Source organism: Corvus kubaryi, unplaced genomic scaffold, assembly GCF_017639235.1.
Source record: "Corvus kubaryi isolate FWS band 111438036 unplaced genomic scaffold, C.kubaryi_AGA036_p1.0 37398, whole genome shotgun sequence".
NCBI classification, from domain to species: Eukaryota; Metazoa; Chordata; class Aves; order Passeriformes; family Corvidae; genus Corvus; species Corvus kubaryi.
In genome coordinates, this window is record NW_024581137.1 from 31921097 (window position 1) to 31941917 (window position 20821).

The window sequence follows — 20821 nt, forward strand, 5'->3', positions numbered from 1 at the left end:
TAATAATTTCTTCTGATGTGACTGAATACAGTTGTGTGATAAATTCTAGGAAAGACAAATATATGACTATGTGTTGTTGGCAGATTTTTCATATTGGGACCTCCAAGGCAGACAAAACTCAGACCTATATTGTATCTTTTATTTTTCAAAGTTGGTTTTTATGTGGCTTTAAAGCTGTGGTAACTTTCTGATTTGAAATGAAGACTAATGGAATATTCCAGAACATGCAGTCACCGGTCTCCATGCACTGTAAAACTATATTTTTCATATGTTTCTGATAAATGGAAAACTATAGTTTTCATGGGTTTTACGATCGTTTTCAAACACAACGCTTAAATAAAATATTCTTTGGGACCTTCTCACATTAAAGATACCAGATTTTAATTTACATTTGTACATTCTTTGAAAGTGTTTTGTATAAACTACAGTATTTAAGAGCTCATAGATGTGATAGATTCATATACATGATTGATTTAAATTGAGATTACCTATTTTGATTCAGAAGCAACCCATTTCTCTGATTACTGTGTCTTGACTGCCTTATTCCTACACATTTGGCTCTAACACAGTGTATTTTAATTCAGACATTATTAAATAATTATTGTGAGTTCTGTTGGTATTTTAAGGTCTTTATTTCCTTACTTGCATAATATCATTGTGCTGAATAGTTCTTTTTTACTTGAAGGTGTTATTTCCCATGGGCGATGAGGCAACTCTTTCCTTCTGCTTCCTTGGATGACTGATATTTTATTACATAGATTCCCACAGGCATGTGATTTGTATGCTAGGATGTATGATTTTCTTTTCTGGAGGTGGGGAAAACTTATGGCAACCAGCAGGGTTTTTCTTTGTTCTTCACCAGCCATCCCGTTAACACTTGGATCAACGTAACCACATCTAACTGCATCTGCTATGGTTGTGACCAACCTCAGCTATCAGGATTTCATCATCATATCACACCAGTATAAAAATGGTATTAATTTGGGAGATGCAAGATGAGTTGTCCTGTAGCAGTATAAATTTTAAAAAGTATGATGCTTATCCCCCTTCTATAAGCTAAAAGAAAACACAGGTAAATTCAAACTGATTCTAAATGTATTTTAAAGTTATTCTGGCTGAAATGATAGTGAAAGCCTGATTGTGTGTATTGGTCCATAACAATAACTGCGCTATATATAAAGCTGTAGAAATGAAAACTAGGTCTCTATAAAAAGAGAAAAGACTGAAACCCACACTATCATCAGTATTGTAACATGCTTTACTGATAAAGCTGCTTTCCTTTCATAAAATCTTAGACTAACATGAAGCCTCAATTCATAAAGCCAAAGCTACAGCATGTGTAAAAGTGACCCAGTAGCAGCAGGAAATAGGTGTCCTTTCATAAACAGGATGAGTAACTTGTTTTCAGTTTAACAGGAAAAGAAATAAATAAAAAAGATGTTTTTATTTCTATTGTGGCTGCAGTTTTAATATGTAAGTCATAAGGAGGGCCCCAGAGAACCAAATCTCTTCCCTTGAGTACAACAAAGCATTTAAATTGGTTTTTTGGGCAATCCAACAAGGGAACAAAGGGGAAAACAAAAAGCTTAATTGCCAAATATTAGTTCTCTAAAATACACATGAAATTATATACATTTGCTGTAACCTTACTCTACATATAAGAAAACACTTGATTCCAATTATCCTTCACCTTGGAATAAAAGAAGGACTCTTACATTCAAATTAGCAACAAGACTGTCACCCATGAGATACTGCAGCAAGTAATGACATCAGTAGTTTCATCAGTGGTGAGGTATTACCATGTGAAAATATGATTTTCTGTCCTACAGGGGGCTGTTTAGTGATGCGCCAACCAGATGCTGACAGGTCATGTAACCCACCGTGCAGCCAACCCCACGCTTACTGCAGTGAGGTATGTGCTACTGCATTGGAGCATAGAACACCCCCACGAGGGCTTCCCACACATCTCTTGATTACAAAGATTATGCCAACAAAAAGTATTTTCAGAAATTTTACTAGTCACTAATTTGTTAAAATCCACCTCGCCTGATTTTCTACCTTTCAATTAAATGTTAAATAATCTCTCTTGATATGGCATGAACTTGCATAAAAATATATGGAAAGGTACTCTCCAGGCTAGCACTCATCAAAAAAGTCTTCTCTTCCAGTCATCCGTGATGTTATGCTTTATAGCTCACAGAAAACCTTGTTTTTCTGCTACACGGTGTAAAACACTTGTTCCCTACAGACTAGAACGTGCAGTTGTGAAGACGGATACACTGAAGTTATGTCCTCTGATGGCACACTTGAACAGTGCACTCTCATCCCAGTGGTGGTGATCCCCACCATGGAGGACAAAAAGGGAGATGTGAAAACCAGTCGAGCTGTGAACCCTACCCAGCCCTCCAGTAACCAGTCAGGACGAGGAAGGACCTGGTTTCTACAGCCTTTTGGGCCAGGTGAAGTCATGCAATGAGTTCTTAGTGTTAAGAACTGCTGAAGGGTCTGGCATTTACATTTTTGTAAATGAAAATGAAAAACCCTTACGATTTCATTTAAGAAGGCAGGCATCTACTATCACTGAAAACAAAGGAGGAGACAGAAGTAAATGCCTAGCTTCTCACTACTCCATCAATATATTTAGTGAAATCCTATATTGCAGTTTCCTTTTAGCCATTCTACCTGATAAAATTCACAGAAGCTATTTGAAATGTGACTTTAGAAGGGAGTTTGCTGCAAAGGTGCAAGCCAGTATATTAAATTATGGTTTCTCAACCAATAATTCCGTTGACAGAGGAATGAAAAGGTAGAACTGAAGACTGCAAAGAGTAGAGACTTCTTAAAATTTATGCCATAGCATAAATTGTAGGAAAATATTCAGTATAGGTATGCTAATGCTTTTCTGACATATCCATATTTAAACTAATTCATGTTTTTCAAACACTAACCATATTATCAATAATTAGCATAGGCATGCTCTAAGTCTCTACTAGCAGTATTTGCTTTCATGATGGACCATGTTCTTTAGAGCTGAGCATGGTGTCGTAAAATGTGCCAGTGTCGTAAAACATGAGAGTTATTTCATAAAAAATACTTCATAAAGTCCATCATGTAATCAGATGTCAGTAAATATTTCCTAGTGCTATTAAATATTTAGATAAATAAAACTTTAATAAACAAAATACTTTCACATAAAGAGATATGTTGCTTGTCCAAAATATTATTAGTATGGAAGAGAGCAATTGGTTATCATCTTAGGTTTGTCTTAAATCACACAGGGTAAATATACTAATACACATGTGTATTAGGGTGGTCATTTATTTCTAAAGGGTTTTTGGATGTTTTTAATTGCAGAATTGAAAGCACTATCTTTACATGCATAATCCATAAGACGTTTCAAGTTGAGATTTATAACTGTATTTCTAATAAGCAGATTAAATAATGTTTGGGTTAGAAATTAGGAATACTTATGTTAGATCCCGTTAGTCCTATGAGCATTTAGTATTACTTGTACTTTGATTTTTTTTTTTTTTTTTTTGGCAATAAAATGGTCTTTACTCCAAGTACTTTAATCAACAATAAAGAATAGAAAATTAAACTTTTCTGGTCCTCTTTTAAAAACAGCATTTTACCATATATGTTATCATTTACTCATTTTAGCTAACTCCTCCTGAAAATGCCAGAGGGAGGAATGTGTTGGAGCAGCCAGAGTGACAATAATAAGCAAATATCAGTCACCTTCAACAGTTTAGGAATGTGGATGCTCATGTGAATTCAGGCATGGTTTTGGAGCAAGATTACAAAGTTGAAAAACTTCATGAAAACTCACCAATTTTATGTAATTCGAGTTAGGAAGGAAACATACCTCAGTTCAGATAATCCCAATCATCCTCAATAAAACTAATACTTTATGCAGTGAAGTTATGAGCAATATGAGAGAAAGTGAACATTTTCCAATTCACATGAGATTTAGGCTTGATTGTTTTATTTCAGGATTGGATATCCATTGGAAAAGTTTGGGTTTACTCCGGCATGATTATTCCTTTCCCACAGTTTCTAAGTCTAGATTTAAAATAGTTCTTTTTTTTTCTTCCACAAATTACATTGCAGTTCCAGAAAGGAAGGTATTAAAACTATCCTCTTCAGTTGTCTGGGCTGAAGTATTACCACAAACAGATGAGTCTGAGATGCCAGTTGCATCCAGAGGGAATTCAGAAAGCCTGAGTTAGATGTCAGTAGTTGCATAATAGAAATGACCTCATTAACAGAGTTCCTTGCTTTGACAAAAACAAATAAATATGTACACAAGATATTGCCAGTCTTTTTTTCAAGGAGATGTTACTATTTTAAAAGAAGCCAACCTGAAAAAAAAAAAACCTCTTACCAATGGAAATAAGCCAAGGAGAGAGGAAACTAACCTATTTAGCAGTACTAATGTCTGAATTCCTCCCGTTGATATTATCATATCACAGGACATGTGTCAGGTCAAATCTACTGTTCCATTAATCTTTAATGGATCAGTTATTTCAGTTATGTAAGTTATTATCAGTTATAATGATTCATTAGGTTGATTAAGGTAAGGAAGGTAACTTAAGGTAATGTTTTGATGTTGATTAGTCTTGAACAACTTGTCCACATGACAGCAAGACTTTGCACTGCTACAGACCAGAAAGCCTGAAGTTAACTGCACAGCAAAGAACACTACTGTGTAACCAAACAATCTAACTTCTGTTATTATTATTGTGAAAATATAAACTGCATTGATAATGTATTTTGGTTCCACAGAACTAACAAGAAGCAGTAAGTGTTTGGTCAGAAAAATTTTAGCTGTATTTGCTTACATTGAATATATACACAACTTCATGAAATAAAACTTGTACCACTTGTAAATGAAATAATTCAGTTTTTTAATGATTTTTTTTTTATTGCCAAGGAGATGGAACAAGGCTAGCTAACCTCCTGGAAAAAAATGTTTGCAAAAAGCCATTTAGAAATTTGGAAAATTAGTTAGATAGAAGCAGTGAGTCAAAAAATATGCACTCACCTTTGGTTGTGACATGCTCATTTGGGGCAGAGCAAAACCCCACAGACAAAGCCACATCACTTTTCCTGGTAGACATGGGTGCATCTGAGGCAAGAAGGAGAGTAGTATGTATGCCTGAGCCTGCAGGGACATCATGTCCGAAACAAAGACTGCACAGGCTGCACAATAAATACAGTTCTTATTAACAACAGACAGTTTTTTTATTTATGAGCATGGGTTGTCCTTTTTTGTGTATTTTTGTTCTGTGAGGAGAAGTTACTCATAACAACAAAACTTGCATTTGGTCAGGAAAGAAATTTTAAAAATATTACTTTATGCAGTAGTAAAAGTTGCGTATGTACAGTTAAGGTATGGATGAGGTATAGCACGCTAAGGGTATTTAAAAACATAAAAGTAAATAGGAAGAAGAATAAAAATAACAGGCAGATTGATTTACCAGAGCTAGAATAGAAAGTGATGCTAAATGAGTCCCAGACTGCCCTGTGATCACACTGAGGGATTGCTTGCTAGCAGGGGGCCCCAAAGCTGAGTTTCTCAGCTTATCTCACCTGCTGCCTCTGCCCCAGATCTCAGTTCCATTTGAATTATCGACTTCAACTGAAAAGCAGAGCACAGAGAAGTCATTGCTCAGTTATTTAACAATATTTACACTGATTAAACTGTAATTGCTAGTGAAGACATTTATTTTGGATTATTAAAGTATTTCTATGCTATATCAGAACTAATAATTCAACAAGACTAACTCAAATACTACTGACTAACATTCATTCCTTTTAGATGGGAGGCTGAAGACCTGGGTTTATGGTGTAGCTGCTGGTGCATTTGTTTTACTCATCTTTATTGTTTCTATGATCTATCTAGCCTGGTGAGTTCCTTAATTATTTATTAAAAAAACAGTCCCCTCACAGACTGTAATGCAAACGTTTACACCTCCTGCTGTAGAAACTGCAGGCTCTTCTGTGAACTGCAGTGTTTAATTTCCCATGTCCTTTTGTCCAAACTCAGGTTAGCAGATTCTGGTTACACTCTAGATGATGGATAACCACATGCTCTTCTGAGGGTAGAAGAACTTACAAATATGGGGTAGCTCAGTGTACAGTTTATTTTTGCTCAGTTTATCTCATTTGCTATATACAGTGTCCAGAATAATTTTATTGTGTCTGTATTGCAAAATGCTGAGAGAAATAGCAAGAAAGAAATTTAGTAACCAGGCAAGTCATATTTTACATTTGACAAGTGTTCCAGACAACAAGATACAGAGATACACAGCCAGAAAAATTCTGAAAACTTTATCATCTTTTTAATATATGAAATAATATTTTTTTGAAAAGTCACCTTTGAGAATGTGCTCCCTGAAGTTTTCTAGGTCCTGTTCAGAATTTCTGATCCAAATGACTGTACAGGTGAAAGGTGAGGAAAGTGTGGTCACGTGCATCAGGCTCCTGGCTGTACTGCATTAGTAGGCATTTGTGGGGCTTCTGGGTGTGTTGGACGTTCAGTAAACTTTGCCCAAAACTTCAGTTCTGTCTAGGTAATACAAAAATTCATTTGGGTTTTTGGGATTTTTTTTGGTTGGTTGGTTGATTTTGGGGGGTGTTTGGGGGTTTTTTTGAGGAAAAGGAAACCCACTAGCATTCAAATGCACTGCAGATTATTTGGACTGGAATCTTTGGCTACTGCAAATCATTGTAACGAATGGTTTGGTATAAAAGATTCAGATTTGAGCAGCCTAAGTGACATAGCTGAGATAAGATTTTGGATAAGACTGAGGATGCAGAGGCCTGATTTAAAGAAATGCTTATATTACACTCTAAAAGAAGACAAGTACTAAAGCATGGATAAATATTTTTCCTTTGGCCTGGTAATTTTTTAAAACTGTATCAAATGGATTGGAAGTACTGCTGGATTAAAATCGAATTCAAGGCTAGACAAGGAATGTTATGGCTAACAACCATACCTCTGCTATTAATGGCTGATTTGATTATAACATCTAGAACTAATTGTGGTCATTCCAGCAAGTATAATGAGATAAAGCCAGTCAAAAGATAGATCTTTCCTGTGGAAACCCTTGATGTATCAAGAGCAGTTTAAGATTTGAGTCACATAATTTAAAAGAACCTGATTGCAGCTTTGATACATGACCAAATATTGCATGACAGGCTCTGAGTTCTTCTGAAAACTGAGTGATGTTGCAAGAGTACCTGTCAAGGATTTCATCAAGTCACATCAGCACCATAACAGCTTGTTTCTGAACAACTGAGCTTTGAATTAGATATCGCTTTGGGTTGATAAAGAGAAAATTAGTGATCCCAGTGAAGGTTTTAGGCTTATAGCTTTTATAAACAAACAACTGAATGCATTATCAACATGCTCATCTTTTGTTTAAGAATGAAGTACATTTTTGTATGTTATTAGTTGCTTGTTCTATTTACAAATTATCTTATTGTTTCAGCAAAAAGCCAAAGAAGCCCCAGAGAAGGCAGAACAACCGACTGAAACCTTTAACCTTGGCTTATGATGGAGATGCAGACATGTAAAATACAACTTCTCATGGTAACAAATGGAGTCTAAACTATAGGAATGAAATCGGAAGGTGTCCGAAGCCACAGGGATTTTTTTATGGAGTGGATTAAGTGTTTTGAATTTTTCTTTTTTGTAACTGCACTATAGACAAAGAAGGATGGATTTCATAATGCCTACCAATATTCAAGGTATTATTGCTTTACTTTAGACCATCAGCACTGAGAAATCGGGCAGAATCACGTTAATAGACACTGCAGTTGGAGATCTGTGGTGTTTCCTCAGCCTTAGAACTGAGCACCGCTTGTGTCTCCAGAATACTGTAGCTGACATATTATTAACACTTGGAAGCCCCTGCATCATTAACCGAGTATAATCAGTACGCATGTCAAGTTTGTACCAAGCTGTCTATGACTCTTTATATTCAAACATATATACTCAGCTGAACCATATGTATTATTCTATCAGATTATATACATGATGAAGAGCATTTTAGTGCTTAGTACAATATTAACTTTTAACTGGGATTAAAAGCAAGTTCAAAAGTTTGCCAGTTAATGATAACTTGTGTTAACCTGCATTTCAGAGGGCAATGACTCACTTGCAAAATTCTGTCCTGTTACCACTCTAAAGTATAAAGGCCTCATGTGTACATCCAGAAAGGAGGCATTCTCAGATTCCCTATTTTCTAGTGGTTGCTGTCTGGAAAAAAATACCTGCTGTAAATGTTACAATACGTTTCTACTTTCTCTAACTCAAACTGTTGCCTGCATCTTTTTTGCTACATGTAAGGCAAATTTTTGCACTATATTAGTGCAGCATGATATGCACTTAACTAGTATTGCCATAGAAACTGCCTCTTTTCAGAAAGGATAATGATGTATCTTGTGCAAGGAGTGTCAAGTAGACAGGTCTTGAATCCTGAAGAGAGTAGCGTTCAGTTTGGACTGTGACGGGATGGAATCGGCTACGACGTGTGCTGTACACACCGTTCCTCATCACAGCAGCCATTTGTACCCTACACCATGGCAGTAATACAAGTGTCTAGTTTCTTGCCCCATCTACCTATACTGGTATAGATTGTCCTGCTGGTTTCTAATTGTACTTTGAAGGCTGTTTATGACTAGATTTTTTATATTTGTTAACTTTGTTAGAAAAAAAAAGAAAAGAAAAAGTGGTTGCCCTGTCATCCTAAGTGACATACTTCTTGTCTAAAAAGGTGTTCCAATTGTTCAACTAAAATAAAATGGTTTTGCTTTTCTTTCCTTCTGTTAATGAGAGCTTTTTCACTGTTACTGGCAGTGCAATACTCAGAGACATTTTGTCTTTTCTAATTAGCATAATTTGATAGAATCTTTTAATTATTCAGTTAAACTCCTGAGTGTGCTGGCAAGTAAACAATATGATCAATAGTTTTGCCATTTTAATGCTCATGACGTTTTAAAAAACTCTGGCAGTATGAAAACTCATTGTTAACCTCTTCCATGCTTATGGCTTTTCAGTGTTACGCTTCCAACATGAAGCTCATTGACTTGCCACTCATGTCTTGCCTGTTTCGGATGTGATCCATGACCTGAGAAAGGTTATTCTCCTCAAATGGCTTCTATGTGCAGCCTGAACATACAAGTGACTGTGCCACTACTAAGCAATACAAAACTTTATCAGGCAACCTCTCAAAAATAATTGTTATATAAAGTTCAACATTAGGTTCTCAGGTCTTTTTTATAACCTAAACCACTTCTGCCTACCCATCACTCTGTTTTCTCAAGAAGCACCAGTTTTCGCACCCTGAATGAAACTAGCTTTGCAAACTTTGTCCCAGATCTACTGAAATCAATGACAAGGCTCTCATGGACATCAACGGGTGATATCAGTACTTAAAAATACACACCTTTGCTCTGTGTAGAATAATTCTTGAAACCAATGAGCATTTTGTGGATGTTCAAGAGAGATTATGGTCCTACTTTAACTTAGCTGACATATTACCAGTGTGGTGTTACTGCATCAAGAAAATTGCGTTCCTCCCACTGTGTAAATATTCCCCAGGTGGGAATGATGAGCAGAGGAACAATGGTAACAATCTTTGGTACAGGTTTAATTTCTCATTTTATACCTTGATCCAGCTGCAGCTGATGGAGTTCCATGGCCCCCTGCCACAGCAGTGGTTCATTCATGTATGTGTTTCAGGACTGGAGTCTTCAGTCTTATATCACTTTGTAAAGATCCATTGCAAAAATGCAAATCTTGATAATTTTAATTTTCTGCATTCTTGAGTAGAAAACAAGAAAAAATGGTTGGTTCCTCTTTTGTCAGACATACAAAAAAAAAACCATGGAAAATTTATATAATATTAAAGAACGATAACTACATGTGGAGACAAATTTTAATAATGATTTCTGTTCTTTTAAAAGTCTGATTCTGTGTTGTCAAATAGTTTTGGACCAAGAGGGCATTGAGGGAACAGGGTTTATTTCATTGGCAATGAGTCACCTTTATTTATGACACTGGCTGGTCTTAGCAGGAGCTGTTGCCTAGTTCTTGCCTTGAAGAATTTTATGTTCTGAATCTAAGCATTTAATAACTTGAAGTTAAAGGTATGACATCTCCTTTTTCTTACCATATTAAAGGGACAAACAAAGAGATAGGAGGGTTTTTTAAGTATGTTTGGCCTTTGCAATCCATGCAAGTATTTTAGCATGTGTTGCATTTTATATCTGATCAGTGAATATCTGGTGCACATCTGCATCATCCTAGTGCTGCTTTTAAAATCTAGAGTGCATTTTTATTATTATTTTTTCTATGAACAAAGTGCATGGAAATTTGAAGCCAGAATGGCTTCCCTCATTATCAAGAAAAAAATACTAGTCTGTAAAGAGGGCTGAAATTTTATGTAAATCTAAAATTTGCAAAGATGATTAAGCCCTCTAGCATTGAAACAGAAATAAATAATATGTGAATTATCAGTATAGAATGAAAAGCAATTTGCTTTAAAAATCAGAGTGCTTCTACAAATCCAGTGCCTAAAGCAGCCACTACTATAGATTATTAGTTTGTGAAAGTAATGTTTCCAGTGGTCGAATAAACCATTCAGAAAATAGAAAAGTAGATATTTTCCTGTTGATGTGGTGGTTTATATTTTCCTTTTTAAAACTGTAGTTTCTAGCTTACTGTGTCTGCTTTGAGACCTGGAGCAGTTCCTTTTTGAAGCTTTGATGCAACTGCACAAGCTTGTTTATATTTGGTATAAAGCATCAATTTTGAAACCCCCTTCCTCCTGTCAAAATGTAATAAAGTTTTTTCCAATCTTACAATTTGAAGAGACCAATTAAAAAACTCTATGTGTAAATCACTGTAAAATATACCTTGAATTAAATGGAAATCTGTCTTTTTACCTTTATGTAAATTGTTAAGAGTTAAGACTTTATTTTGCCTAACTTAATTTACTTGAATATTTATTTTGTAGAATGAGAAGGCAGCTGTCTGAGGAATGTTTACCTTTTGTTTTTTGGTTAATGTTAATTTGTAAATTGTGTAATGCATTTTTATTTTTTAAATTATGTATATTTCTTTTTTTAATGCACAAAATGTTTACGTACAACTACTACTGCAAATTTGTGTATATTGTCACTAAGCTTTATTCAGTTAATACAGATGATGTGAAAATGTAACAAGACTTACATTTTCATCTGGGTTATTTTTACATAACTGATGTATTGCTGACAATAAATATAAACACAAAATCATTTAATGTCTTTTTTTAATACATGTAGTATACTATGCTGGGATAGAGTAACAATAAAAGCCAGATCCATTAAATATGACCACCTTTTAAACAGTCTCTTTTTTTCCTGAAAGGTGTTAGCAAACATATTCTTGTTAAAAATTAGTCTTTCTCTTTAAAAAGAAAAGTACTTTCTGATGCTATGGTAGCAATCAAGTCTGTTGCTACAGTCCTAGGTGACTTGGAAGTTTACAAAATGTAGTTAGTTGATTGGTAAATATCCAAAAAATGAAATACATCAATGGTACTTAAAATTTTCTTCCTTGCCATTTTTATATCAGAAAAACAACCCTTCTGTGGAAAATAAGGCATCAACCAAGATGTCACTGAGAGACATCTATTCACTTCAAGTGAAGCTGCATCTGTCACTGTCCCTACACAAGAAGAAAGAGAAAAGAAGAAATCACTTGGCATTTTTTCATAATTGCTCATATTATACCTCTGTGCTGTCCAAAACTCAATTTTTTTCATGTGCAGTTCTGCTGTGTAATTTACAGATCATGGGGTGTTTGTCCTGTTTCCGTAGTTATTACCTCCCCAGTAACTCTTCCAGGCTAACCCCTAAAAGATTTAAACACAATTTTGAGAGCACACAACTCTGATTTTTGAGGCACTTCAGGATTTTCACAAGTAACTCCTGCCTACATTTTCTCCTGCTGGAATCCACAGTAAAATCACAGAAGCATTGGTCTTGAATTCCCACCTACAACTTAATAGAGGAATTTTTATATCATTTAAATGTGTTTAATTGAATATAGGCAGAATTTTATAACCAGTTAAAAAACATCTGAGGGAAGAAAATTTAAATTCTCATTTAAGCTCTGCAGAAGATAATTAGCTATGGTATACTAACAAAGATTATAGGGTCTTCACATTCAGTAAAGAAAATGTGGTAGGACTTTGGCAACTGTTTGCAAGACTTCTAGATTAATGGGAAAGGTAGTCTTTATTTTAAAAAAGACCCAAAACATTACAGGAGAATGTGATTTTCTAGTACAAGTGCAATGAAAGGACATAGTGAGAGGTATGTAACGAAAGGACATAAAGAGATTTAGATATGCCTTGTAAATATTTTAGCCTTCTAATCTAGGTCTTCACATTAGACCTACAGTATTGGATCTAGAAAATTATCCTGCTGAAACAATAGTGAGCTTGAGCAGCCATTCCGGATCTGCTCGGCATTGCTATCAGTTTAGCTACAGAAAAGGTTCTCTGAATCTTCTGATTGTTTTCTTAGATGCAGGAAAGCTGGCTGTCTATCCAAAAGCAGGTAATGACCAGGCAGATGAGCAAACATTTGCATTTTCTGGGGGTGGGGTAGGGATGGGGTGGGTATGTGTGTGTATCTTAGTCTCTGCTTGCCCATTCAGGCACATTTTTAAGTCCCGCTTGAACAGAAAAGTTGGAAGGCTTACTTCGAGGCGTACCTTAAGTGACATTGGGCAGATGCCATTCCTCTTTCTGCTGTCAGGCAGCTCTGGTCTGGGGCAGGACTGAGCCTCATGAGAGCACAGTAGTGTCAGGGTAGCAGGCTGTTAACACCAACCTGTGGCTATATCCACATGGGGAGGTGCTAGAAGTTGACCCTTCCAGCCAGTCCTGGTATTGATATTCTGACCTTTCTTGGCAAACTGATGCTGTTGGATACTGCCTAATCCTGATTGTCCTAGTTTGGTTAGGTAGAAGCTCTGCTGAAAAGCGGGTGGGTGGGCAGCATGCTGACTACAGCTCAGCCGCAGACTCTTACAGTGAGGGAGGCAGCTGTGCACGGGCAGCATGGACAAGAGCTCAAAGAAGGTCATTAGTCTCCACCAGCCTTCTTCAGGCTCTGCTAGGAGCCACAGGACTGATTTGGACCCCCTTTAGGCAAGGGAAAAGTCCTTTGATTTGTCACTATGGTGAAGGTAAAACTTAGCCACATGATCATAATCTATGATCATACCTCTTGTTGTTTTCCATTTTCAAAGAAATCACATTTCAAACAGTTCAATGTTGAACATATTTAATTATCATTATGGGTTTATGTATCTAAAAATCTTTGTCTTTTCAGAGAAAATAAGATTTGGTTCTTGTCCATTTATAGATGAGGGGTTAGAGGCTCCCAAATACATCTTAATGTTTTGTGGGTTTTATTCAGAAGCTAGACCCTTAAATTTATTAGAATTATATTCTGAAATTGAAATTATAAAATGAAGAGGGTTTTATTTTCAAAAATACCCTTTGTGTCACATAATTCTTTAAAATGGCAGAAAATTGTTTCTCAATCAGTTTTGTTATCTTACAAATAAAAAATCACCATTTCAGTGTTGCATTTGAAAGCAAATATTATTTTTTCCTTCTCTGAATAATTATAAAAACAAACCCTCTTTCTTACCTATACATGTCAAAATGTAACTTAATTCTCAGCTTCTTAACTCTTCCCAGCGCTGCTCACTAAGATACCTATATGGAAATAGCAATTTGATTTGAGCCCATGGCCAGAATTTGTTTAGAAGTTCTGCAACTGGACATTCAGTTTGTTGGTGGTCCAGTACTGACAGATTATTTTTAATGCACTGCCTTATGAAGTCCTACAAAAACCTCTCCCCAGCTGAACCCAAACTAATTTACACAACTTGTGTCATGTAAAAATGATGAAACTGTCATATAAGACAAAGGGTGACATATTGGTTCTTGCTTTCATACTCTAACCCAATTCCCTTAACAGCTTTCTTACCGTGCCCTCATTGTGTCTTGGTGCTTGACACGAATCCCAGATTCCAGCCTTATGTGGAACTTTCCTGATTTGCACTGATTGCTATCATAGCCTTAACTCTCTTTTGATCTGTCTTCTCACTCTTAAGATCGCAGTGAGACAATAGTTGCCAGTGGACAACTTACTGACATTTGAAGACATGCTGTCAGAAGCAAAAATATACATATTGAAAATGTGACTTTTGAGGCTGAAGTAATTTTTCCTCTCTTCCTGCAACTAAAGATGCAACTAAAGATACAACTAAGATGTATTTAGAAACCTTGAAGATACCTAATTCTACATATTTTAATCATGCCATTCTATTGCTGTTACTTTACATTTTTCTCTGCTGTTCCCTTTTTTATATTTTGTGTAAATTCTAATTGTAAAATCATAGTAAAGGCTCTGTCCTCTTTGTGTACAATCATAGCAGAAGGGAGAAGTCTCTCTTTGAAATCCTGACAGTGATATGACTATAAACAGTGATTAACATAAGCTCAAATCCTCAGTATCTATTATTTTTCCAAGAATTCTGGGATGAAAGCTTGGTGTACTAGCTTGGAACTATTCTCAGGCTGTAAACTTCCTGAAGAGTAAATCACCCCAGGAATCAATCAAAATCCCTAGTCCATGAGCAGCTCCATGGCAGGAGCTTATTCACTTTGCCCATTTTGGAATGTTATTTTAAACACACATGGATGTACTGATTTTAGTTACTTTATCAATAAGCTATACCAACCACTTACAGTCATGGGTAATACAGATGATCTCGAGGTATGTTTACAACAGTTTCTAAGAGGTGTGTGGCATCATCCATGTGTTAACAGAGCTGTGTTCAGGTACATATTCTGTATGCAAGATCAGGAGGGACATCTCCATACATGTATCTTTCAATTTTGGATCCCATTTTTAGTTTTGATATTCCACAAAAATGAAAGAAATTGTCATAATATAATTTGATTTGTAATGAGATAATAGAGGATAAAACACCCCAGGTACTCAATACTGAGGAAAATTACTTCTCAGCCACAGGTCTGCTCCTTTTCAACCAGAGGGTCGAACCCACGTAACCTGAATCTCCAATCTGGTTATTAGTCCCCAAAACATAAACTAACAATTATTAATAAAGGCCCTGTGACCTGCTACCAAATAACCAATGTTCCATACAGAGTCTGACTTCCAAGATAGTCTGACAAACTGGTTGGAAATAAAGTTTCACTAATTCAGTCTTACCTGTTTTTGTAAGAATTGTGTTGGTATCATCCTCACTGCTTTGTTCCTTCAATCTTCAGAATGAAGAATTCTGTAGCTCCATTTTGTGACTGGAAATTGGTGACACTAGGATTCAGTCAGCCAAGGAAAGAAAAAATAATTAGCTGGCAGTTTTGTGACTGCCTGAAGTTGAATTTAATGAACTGCAGCAAAACCTTTCTGCAACATTAGAACAGCAGCTGGAGCTAAATCCTACATTTCTGTCTTAAATGGCCTCCACTTACTAGTTGATGAGCAAAACATTAGGAGCAGTCATTTGTTCAGTTTTACAGAAATATTAAAGGAAGCTTTGCAGCACAAGTGAGAAGTTAATCATCAATCTCAAACTGACTCTCCAATCCTGTTGCAGAATTGCACTGCTGAAGAAGCCAGGACAGAAGTCTAATGGCCTCAAGACTGTAAACTGGCTCTTTCAGAAAGGCAAAACATTACTTACATTAAAAATTGCCGTACTCCATCTCTGTAACTGCATTCACTTTGAAATGAGGTGGTACTGCAGATGACAAGACTTTCTTCTGTCACCTTAGATTGATGAAATAGCAGTACAGTATGTTTCTCCAGAATATTCCATGAGTCTCATCAAGATGCCATGCCATGCCATGCCATATTAAAAACTGCCTTTATGTTTAACAAATTCTTATAAGCTGTGAATTTGTCTGCTATTATTTAAGGATTTACATACCATTAATAACACTACAGAGATTATAAGAAAATAAGTGATAAAAATATTTATTATTACTTGATTTACATTGTTTAGAGCTTTTTACGTTCTACTTAAGCAGTTGTCAGTTAGCATGCAAAACATCCTGGGCAGTCTCTGCTTAACTGTATTGAATTATGTGTATAACAAGAAACCACACATACAACAGGATTGGGAGGGTTGTTCATTTGCTGTTCTCTTTTTTTTTTTTGTTTTTCAGCAAGGTCACAGGACAATTAAATAAAAGTAAAGTATATTAAATTGCTCGTAAAGAGGGAAAAAAATATTATTTTAAAGAATTCTCTAAATCAGTGTATTCAAATTGCTTTTCAAAAAAGCCTCCCAGATCTACCATTTACCATACAGTTCCTAAGGACAAGGAAGTTCACTGTGCTCTCGGTTTCTCTGTGGAGAGTTGGCACAATCAATTGCCTGTGCATTTGTTACAGTGGGGATCCTGCAACACGTGTATCAGACAAGGAGGCCCGGGTAAAAGAAATAGATATGGACAGATTCTTGGTAGATGTTTCAGAGATGTTTATTTCTCCAGCTGCATGGCCGGGATCTGCCGAGGAGCTGAGGCAATCACGGGACCCGAGAGTCCTTCTGCCCGCGCAGGGAACACAAAACAACCAATGGGAACGAGGCTGAGCAGGGGCAGGGAAACCCCGAGTCTCCCGCCCAGGGCCCCTCTCCCAAGACCACATGGCAGGGGGGAAGGGACCCCAACATACATGTCTTCAAATTCTCACAGCCTTTTTCTTTTTGGGGTTTTTTGTTTGTTTCTTTTGTTTGGTTTTAGATTTTTTTAGTTGTTTTCTGTGTGTTGTTTTTGTTTTGGGGGCTTTTTTGGGTGTGGGACAGAGGAGAATCTTTCTCTTTATTCTTTTTGTCTGCATTGTACATACTCGACTGTCAGACACATGTATCTACATCCATATGTTTTTATTCTCTCATGTTCTAGAAGTCTTTTAAGGCAAGTGAACTAGTTGCTAAGAGCATCAACAGAGGAGAACAAGTTGGAGTAGCAGGAAGGGTACCACGTCTACATTTAATTTGTTTTGACTTTGTACAGTAGAACCACTATAAAGATAGCAGTAAGAAGCAGCTGTTCTGTGGAGAACAGTGTTTAAGACTCTAACATGAGGATTGCAGACCTGGAGCTGGACACAACTGGTTTTAGAGATAACAAAGAAATAGTGTCTAACATACACAAAAGACGCCATATATAGTTAATTGGGTGTAATATGGAATTATAGCCCAGTGAAGACAGAGCAAAAGTGTAAGAGGGTTTTGGCAGACACAAAAAAATTGATCTTAAAGAGAGAATTACCACAATCATCATATTCCTCACACTGAAGGACTCCAGAGGCTAGCAATTCACTATCACCCCACCACTGCCACCAGTATGAAACCCCACCAATCTCAGCACCCAGAGGAGCAGTGGAGACATCAGCCTAACAGTGGGAGGTAGGCACTAGAAGGTGTATGTATAAACATTTTAACTGCATTAACCTTCTTTTTTAAACAATTAGAGCTGAACTACTAATGGTTAGAAGCGCTTTGCTTTCAGTTACACTAATAATTTTTTAGATTTACTTATATAAAAGGTGTGCTTCTCCTATGCCCATGAGCAAGGTTTTGAGTGCAACAACTATGTAGCAGCAGAGGGAATCCTGGGACAGATGGATGAGAAAAAAGGATACTTTTTTGAGTTATATGAATATAGATACACTAATCTTCTCTTCGTACATCAAGTTTTAAAAAAGAAAGAGAAAACCTTGAAAGCGAGATACACTCTGGCTTCAAATCATTAGAGAAATGTGTAGAAATGAAAGAAAAGTTTGTCATTACCTTAGAAGCACGTCTTTCTATTTTTAATGAAGAAATTCAAGCTAGTTTAGTAGGATACTTTAATTTAGAACTGAAGCAAAAATCCTAAATTTACTAAAACTGCACTATGTGCAAAGCAATGTGATTAAAGAAAAAAATCAACAATGGTAATTTTTGTAAGAAATATATAAGTATTTATGAGCATGAATAAGGTTTTTATCTGAATCATGATGGGAGATGTTGTGTCGCAAGGGTAAGCAGTTGCACTGATTTTGTCCACCTGATATACCAATGAACTAAAAAACTGTTCAATATGGACAGAGAACTTGCTAGTGCTAAAAAAAAAATACTGACTGAGCAGACACAGTAAAGAAGCCTGCGGGCTACTTATGGAAATTATTAAAATTATGAGCAACTGGAACAAAAAAGTGCCTGAACTAAAGAGTAGCTAGAATTAACTGCAAAACACTTCAGGATAGCAGTGGGGGAAAAAAGAAAAGCAAGGGAAAATATGTCATAAAGAAATGAGCCACAGCAAAATCTGATATGATCAAAGACATGACAAAGCATGTACTGTGAGAGTTCCTCAAGAGCAGAGTAGAATTATTTCAAAATAACTTACATTTGTCATAGTTAATAGACAAATAGTGCCTTTATCTACAGCTCAGCAAATGACCATTGAAGACATGGACAGAATAAGCAAAGAATTTCTTAGCAGTAGTACAACATCTTATAAAGCAACTTACTAGCAAAAGATATTAATGAGTGGAAAATTTGAAATTAATCTTTAAAGAATAATAAAAAATGCCAAGTTTTCACAGCACCCTGGAGGGCTTTTTCTTGCATTTACACTCACAAGCCAAGTACTGTTTGTGTCAAGACTCCCTAGGCCAGCAGTTGTCCACCAGCCACTGTATCTGGCAGACTTAGGTGGCTTTAACTTTTATGATGGGGACCAATTTTTTTTTAACTTGTGCCATCTCCTACAATCTACTGCCCTTCTAGTTCCAGGGTGATAGTTTAGAAGCAGATCTGGGTCTACAGCAGGTACTATTGCCATAAATTCATAAAAAAAAAGAAATAGGAGAGCTGGTCAGCCTTCCTTTTCCTCAGACTGTGATTGTTCCCTGAGCAGCAAGGATCACAGCACACAGGGAAGCACCTGAAACATGTCTGCTAACCCCATAGCATGGTGGAAATAGTCTTGAGCTGAAGAGAGAGGAACAAGATTCTTTTGAAAGGAGGATTTGAAGGAATGCAAATGTCATGGGGGAAAATAAGAACAATCTAAAATTCCAGCACATTCAGATATTCAGTGCTCCTTCAGAATATGGCAAGGAAAACATGTAACTCAAACGCATGTAGACAAAAACATACTTTGATATATGGCCTGATATATGGCCTTGAAGAACATCAGGGCAAATTTCAGCTCCAATATTCATGATTTTTACAATTAAAGAATGCTCTCTTCAGGCAGTGGAGAAAAGAGAGCAGTAGAAGTCCCATCTGGCAAAGTATTCAAAATAAACTGCCTACAGCAGTGGAAAACAATCCTGCTGGCCGGGGCAGGTACCCAGCTCCCTTCCATTAGGGAGTGCTGTGCTGCTGATAGGCCAGGTGGTCTAGGGTGACACCTTTGCAAAGTTTACCATGGTGAGAGGTTGTTTTGCTTACTTATATTTTCATTGATCTTTTTGCAATTTAATGCTGTTTTAAAGCTTCAGCTGAATTTGGATACCATATATTGACTTCCTAATTAAAAAAAACCCTGACAGCCCTTTGGGAAAAACCTTACTTTTTCAGTTGTAGGCCCTTATCTTTATCTATAAGCGTGATGCAAGCTTTCTGTAGACTTTGGTGATGTAGCTGCACCTGGATGTCCTCTTTGTCAAAACAAATATCTATTTCATAATCTTGCAACAGGGAACAATCAGAGACATGTTTCTGTTTCTTGTCCACAGAAAATCACTACAGTGCTGCAAGATGAATATCTCAACCACCAAGTTTAGTTTCATCCCCATACCACCTATAACCAGGGCCTGCATGGCTTCCCAAACCCCTCTTTAAAACACTTGGGATTCTCATACACTGGACTCCCAGGCAAAGTACCTTGAGGTAAAATAATGTCTGTAGCCATAAAACAGGTCCAATCAGTTTTGATTCCCAAAGGTTCCCCTATGGTCTAGTGAGAACAGGGCCAAGGTACAAGGCTTGAGCACCAAGTTCTGTACGTGTGTACAGTGATATGAAGCACAGCTGTGTGAACCTATGGAAAATAAACCACAGCCACAACAGTGGAAGAATTTATAAGCAATCATGTCGTTAGGAAAGGGTAAAAAAATCAGGGGGAAGCTGCAATGCTTATTTGCGCAGCAGAGGGACAGAGCAGCAGTACAGATCTTCTGGAAGAATGTAATAGCAAATGATTCGATAAAAATCGAATTCACCAAACTAGGAGATGAAATATTTAGATAAATATATAAACTTTACAAAACTTCCTAGCACTAAACTCCTTAATTATTGCAGATTTCTTCTGTTTCGTAAATAAAAGCTGAAAAAAAATAATGTCTTGTTACACCTCAAAACAACAGAAATTACCAAAGCACTGACAGGTTGTGAGGACCTTAAATGACTCAGGAGATCAATTAATAGATGATAAGTGAAACAACACAGAATAAACTCATTCACAGTATCTGCTTTGATCTTTCAGCTTGCACTAGAAACAGCAGTTCCAGTGAGTACTGTGCTATGAAGAGCAGAGAGCTGCAACAGCATTATGAGATTATACAGCAGCAGTGAGGACAGGCAGGCAGGCATAGAGAACTCTCACAGTTGCATCTTCTTCTTGGCCAACACTAATGACTGTTCAAGAATCAACACAGAACAGGGGCAAACTGCTGTGAAAACCCACAACCATCTCCTTCCAGAGGCAATACG

General features: G+C 36.6%; 1 protein-coding gene across 8 annotated transcripts in view; it reads left to right on the forward strand.

Annotated features, from left to right (window-relative positions):
- Positions 1 to 11385, forward strand: part of THSD7A (thrombospondin type 1 domain containing 7A) — a 285991-nt gene extending 274606 nt beyond the window's left edge. For 5 of the 8 annotated variants that reach the window (XM_042042958.1, XM_042042962.1, XM_042042959.1 and 2 more), the window contains 4 exons: positions 1830 to 1912; positions 2249 to 2459; positions 5822 to 5909; positions 7497 to 11385. In XM_042042958.1, the coding sequence (XP_041898892.1) occupies positions 1830 to 1912; positions 2249 to 2459; positions 5822 to 5909; positions 7497 to 7581 (467 nt within the window). In that variant the 3' untranslated portion in view covers positions 7582 to 11385. The other 3 variants (XM_042042963.1, XM_042042964.1, XM_042042965.1) reach the window with 3 other exon arrangements.
- The last annotated feature ends 9436 nt before the right edge of the window (positions 11386 to 20821 follow it).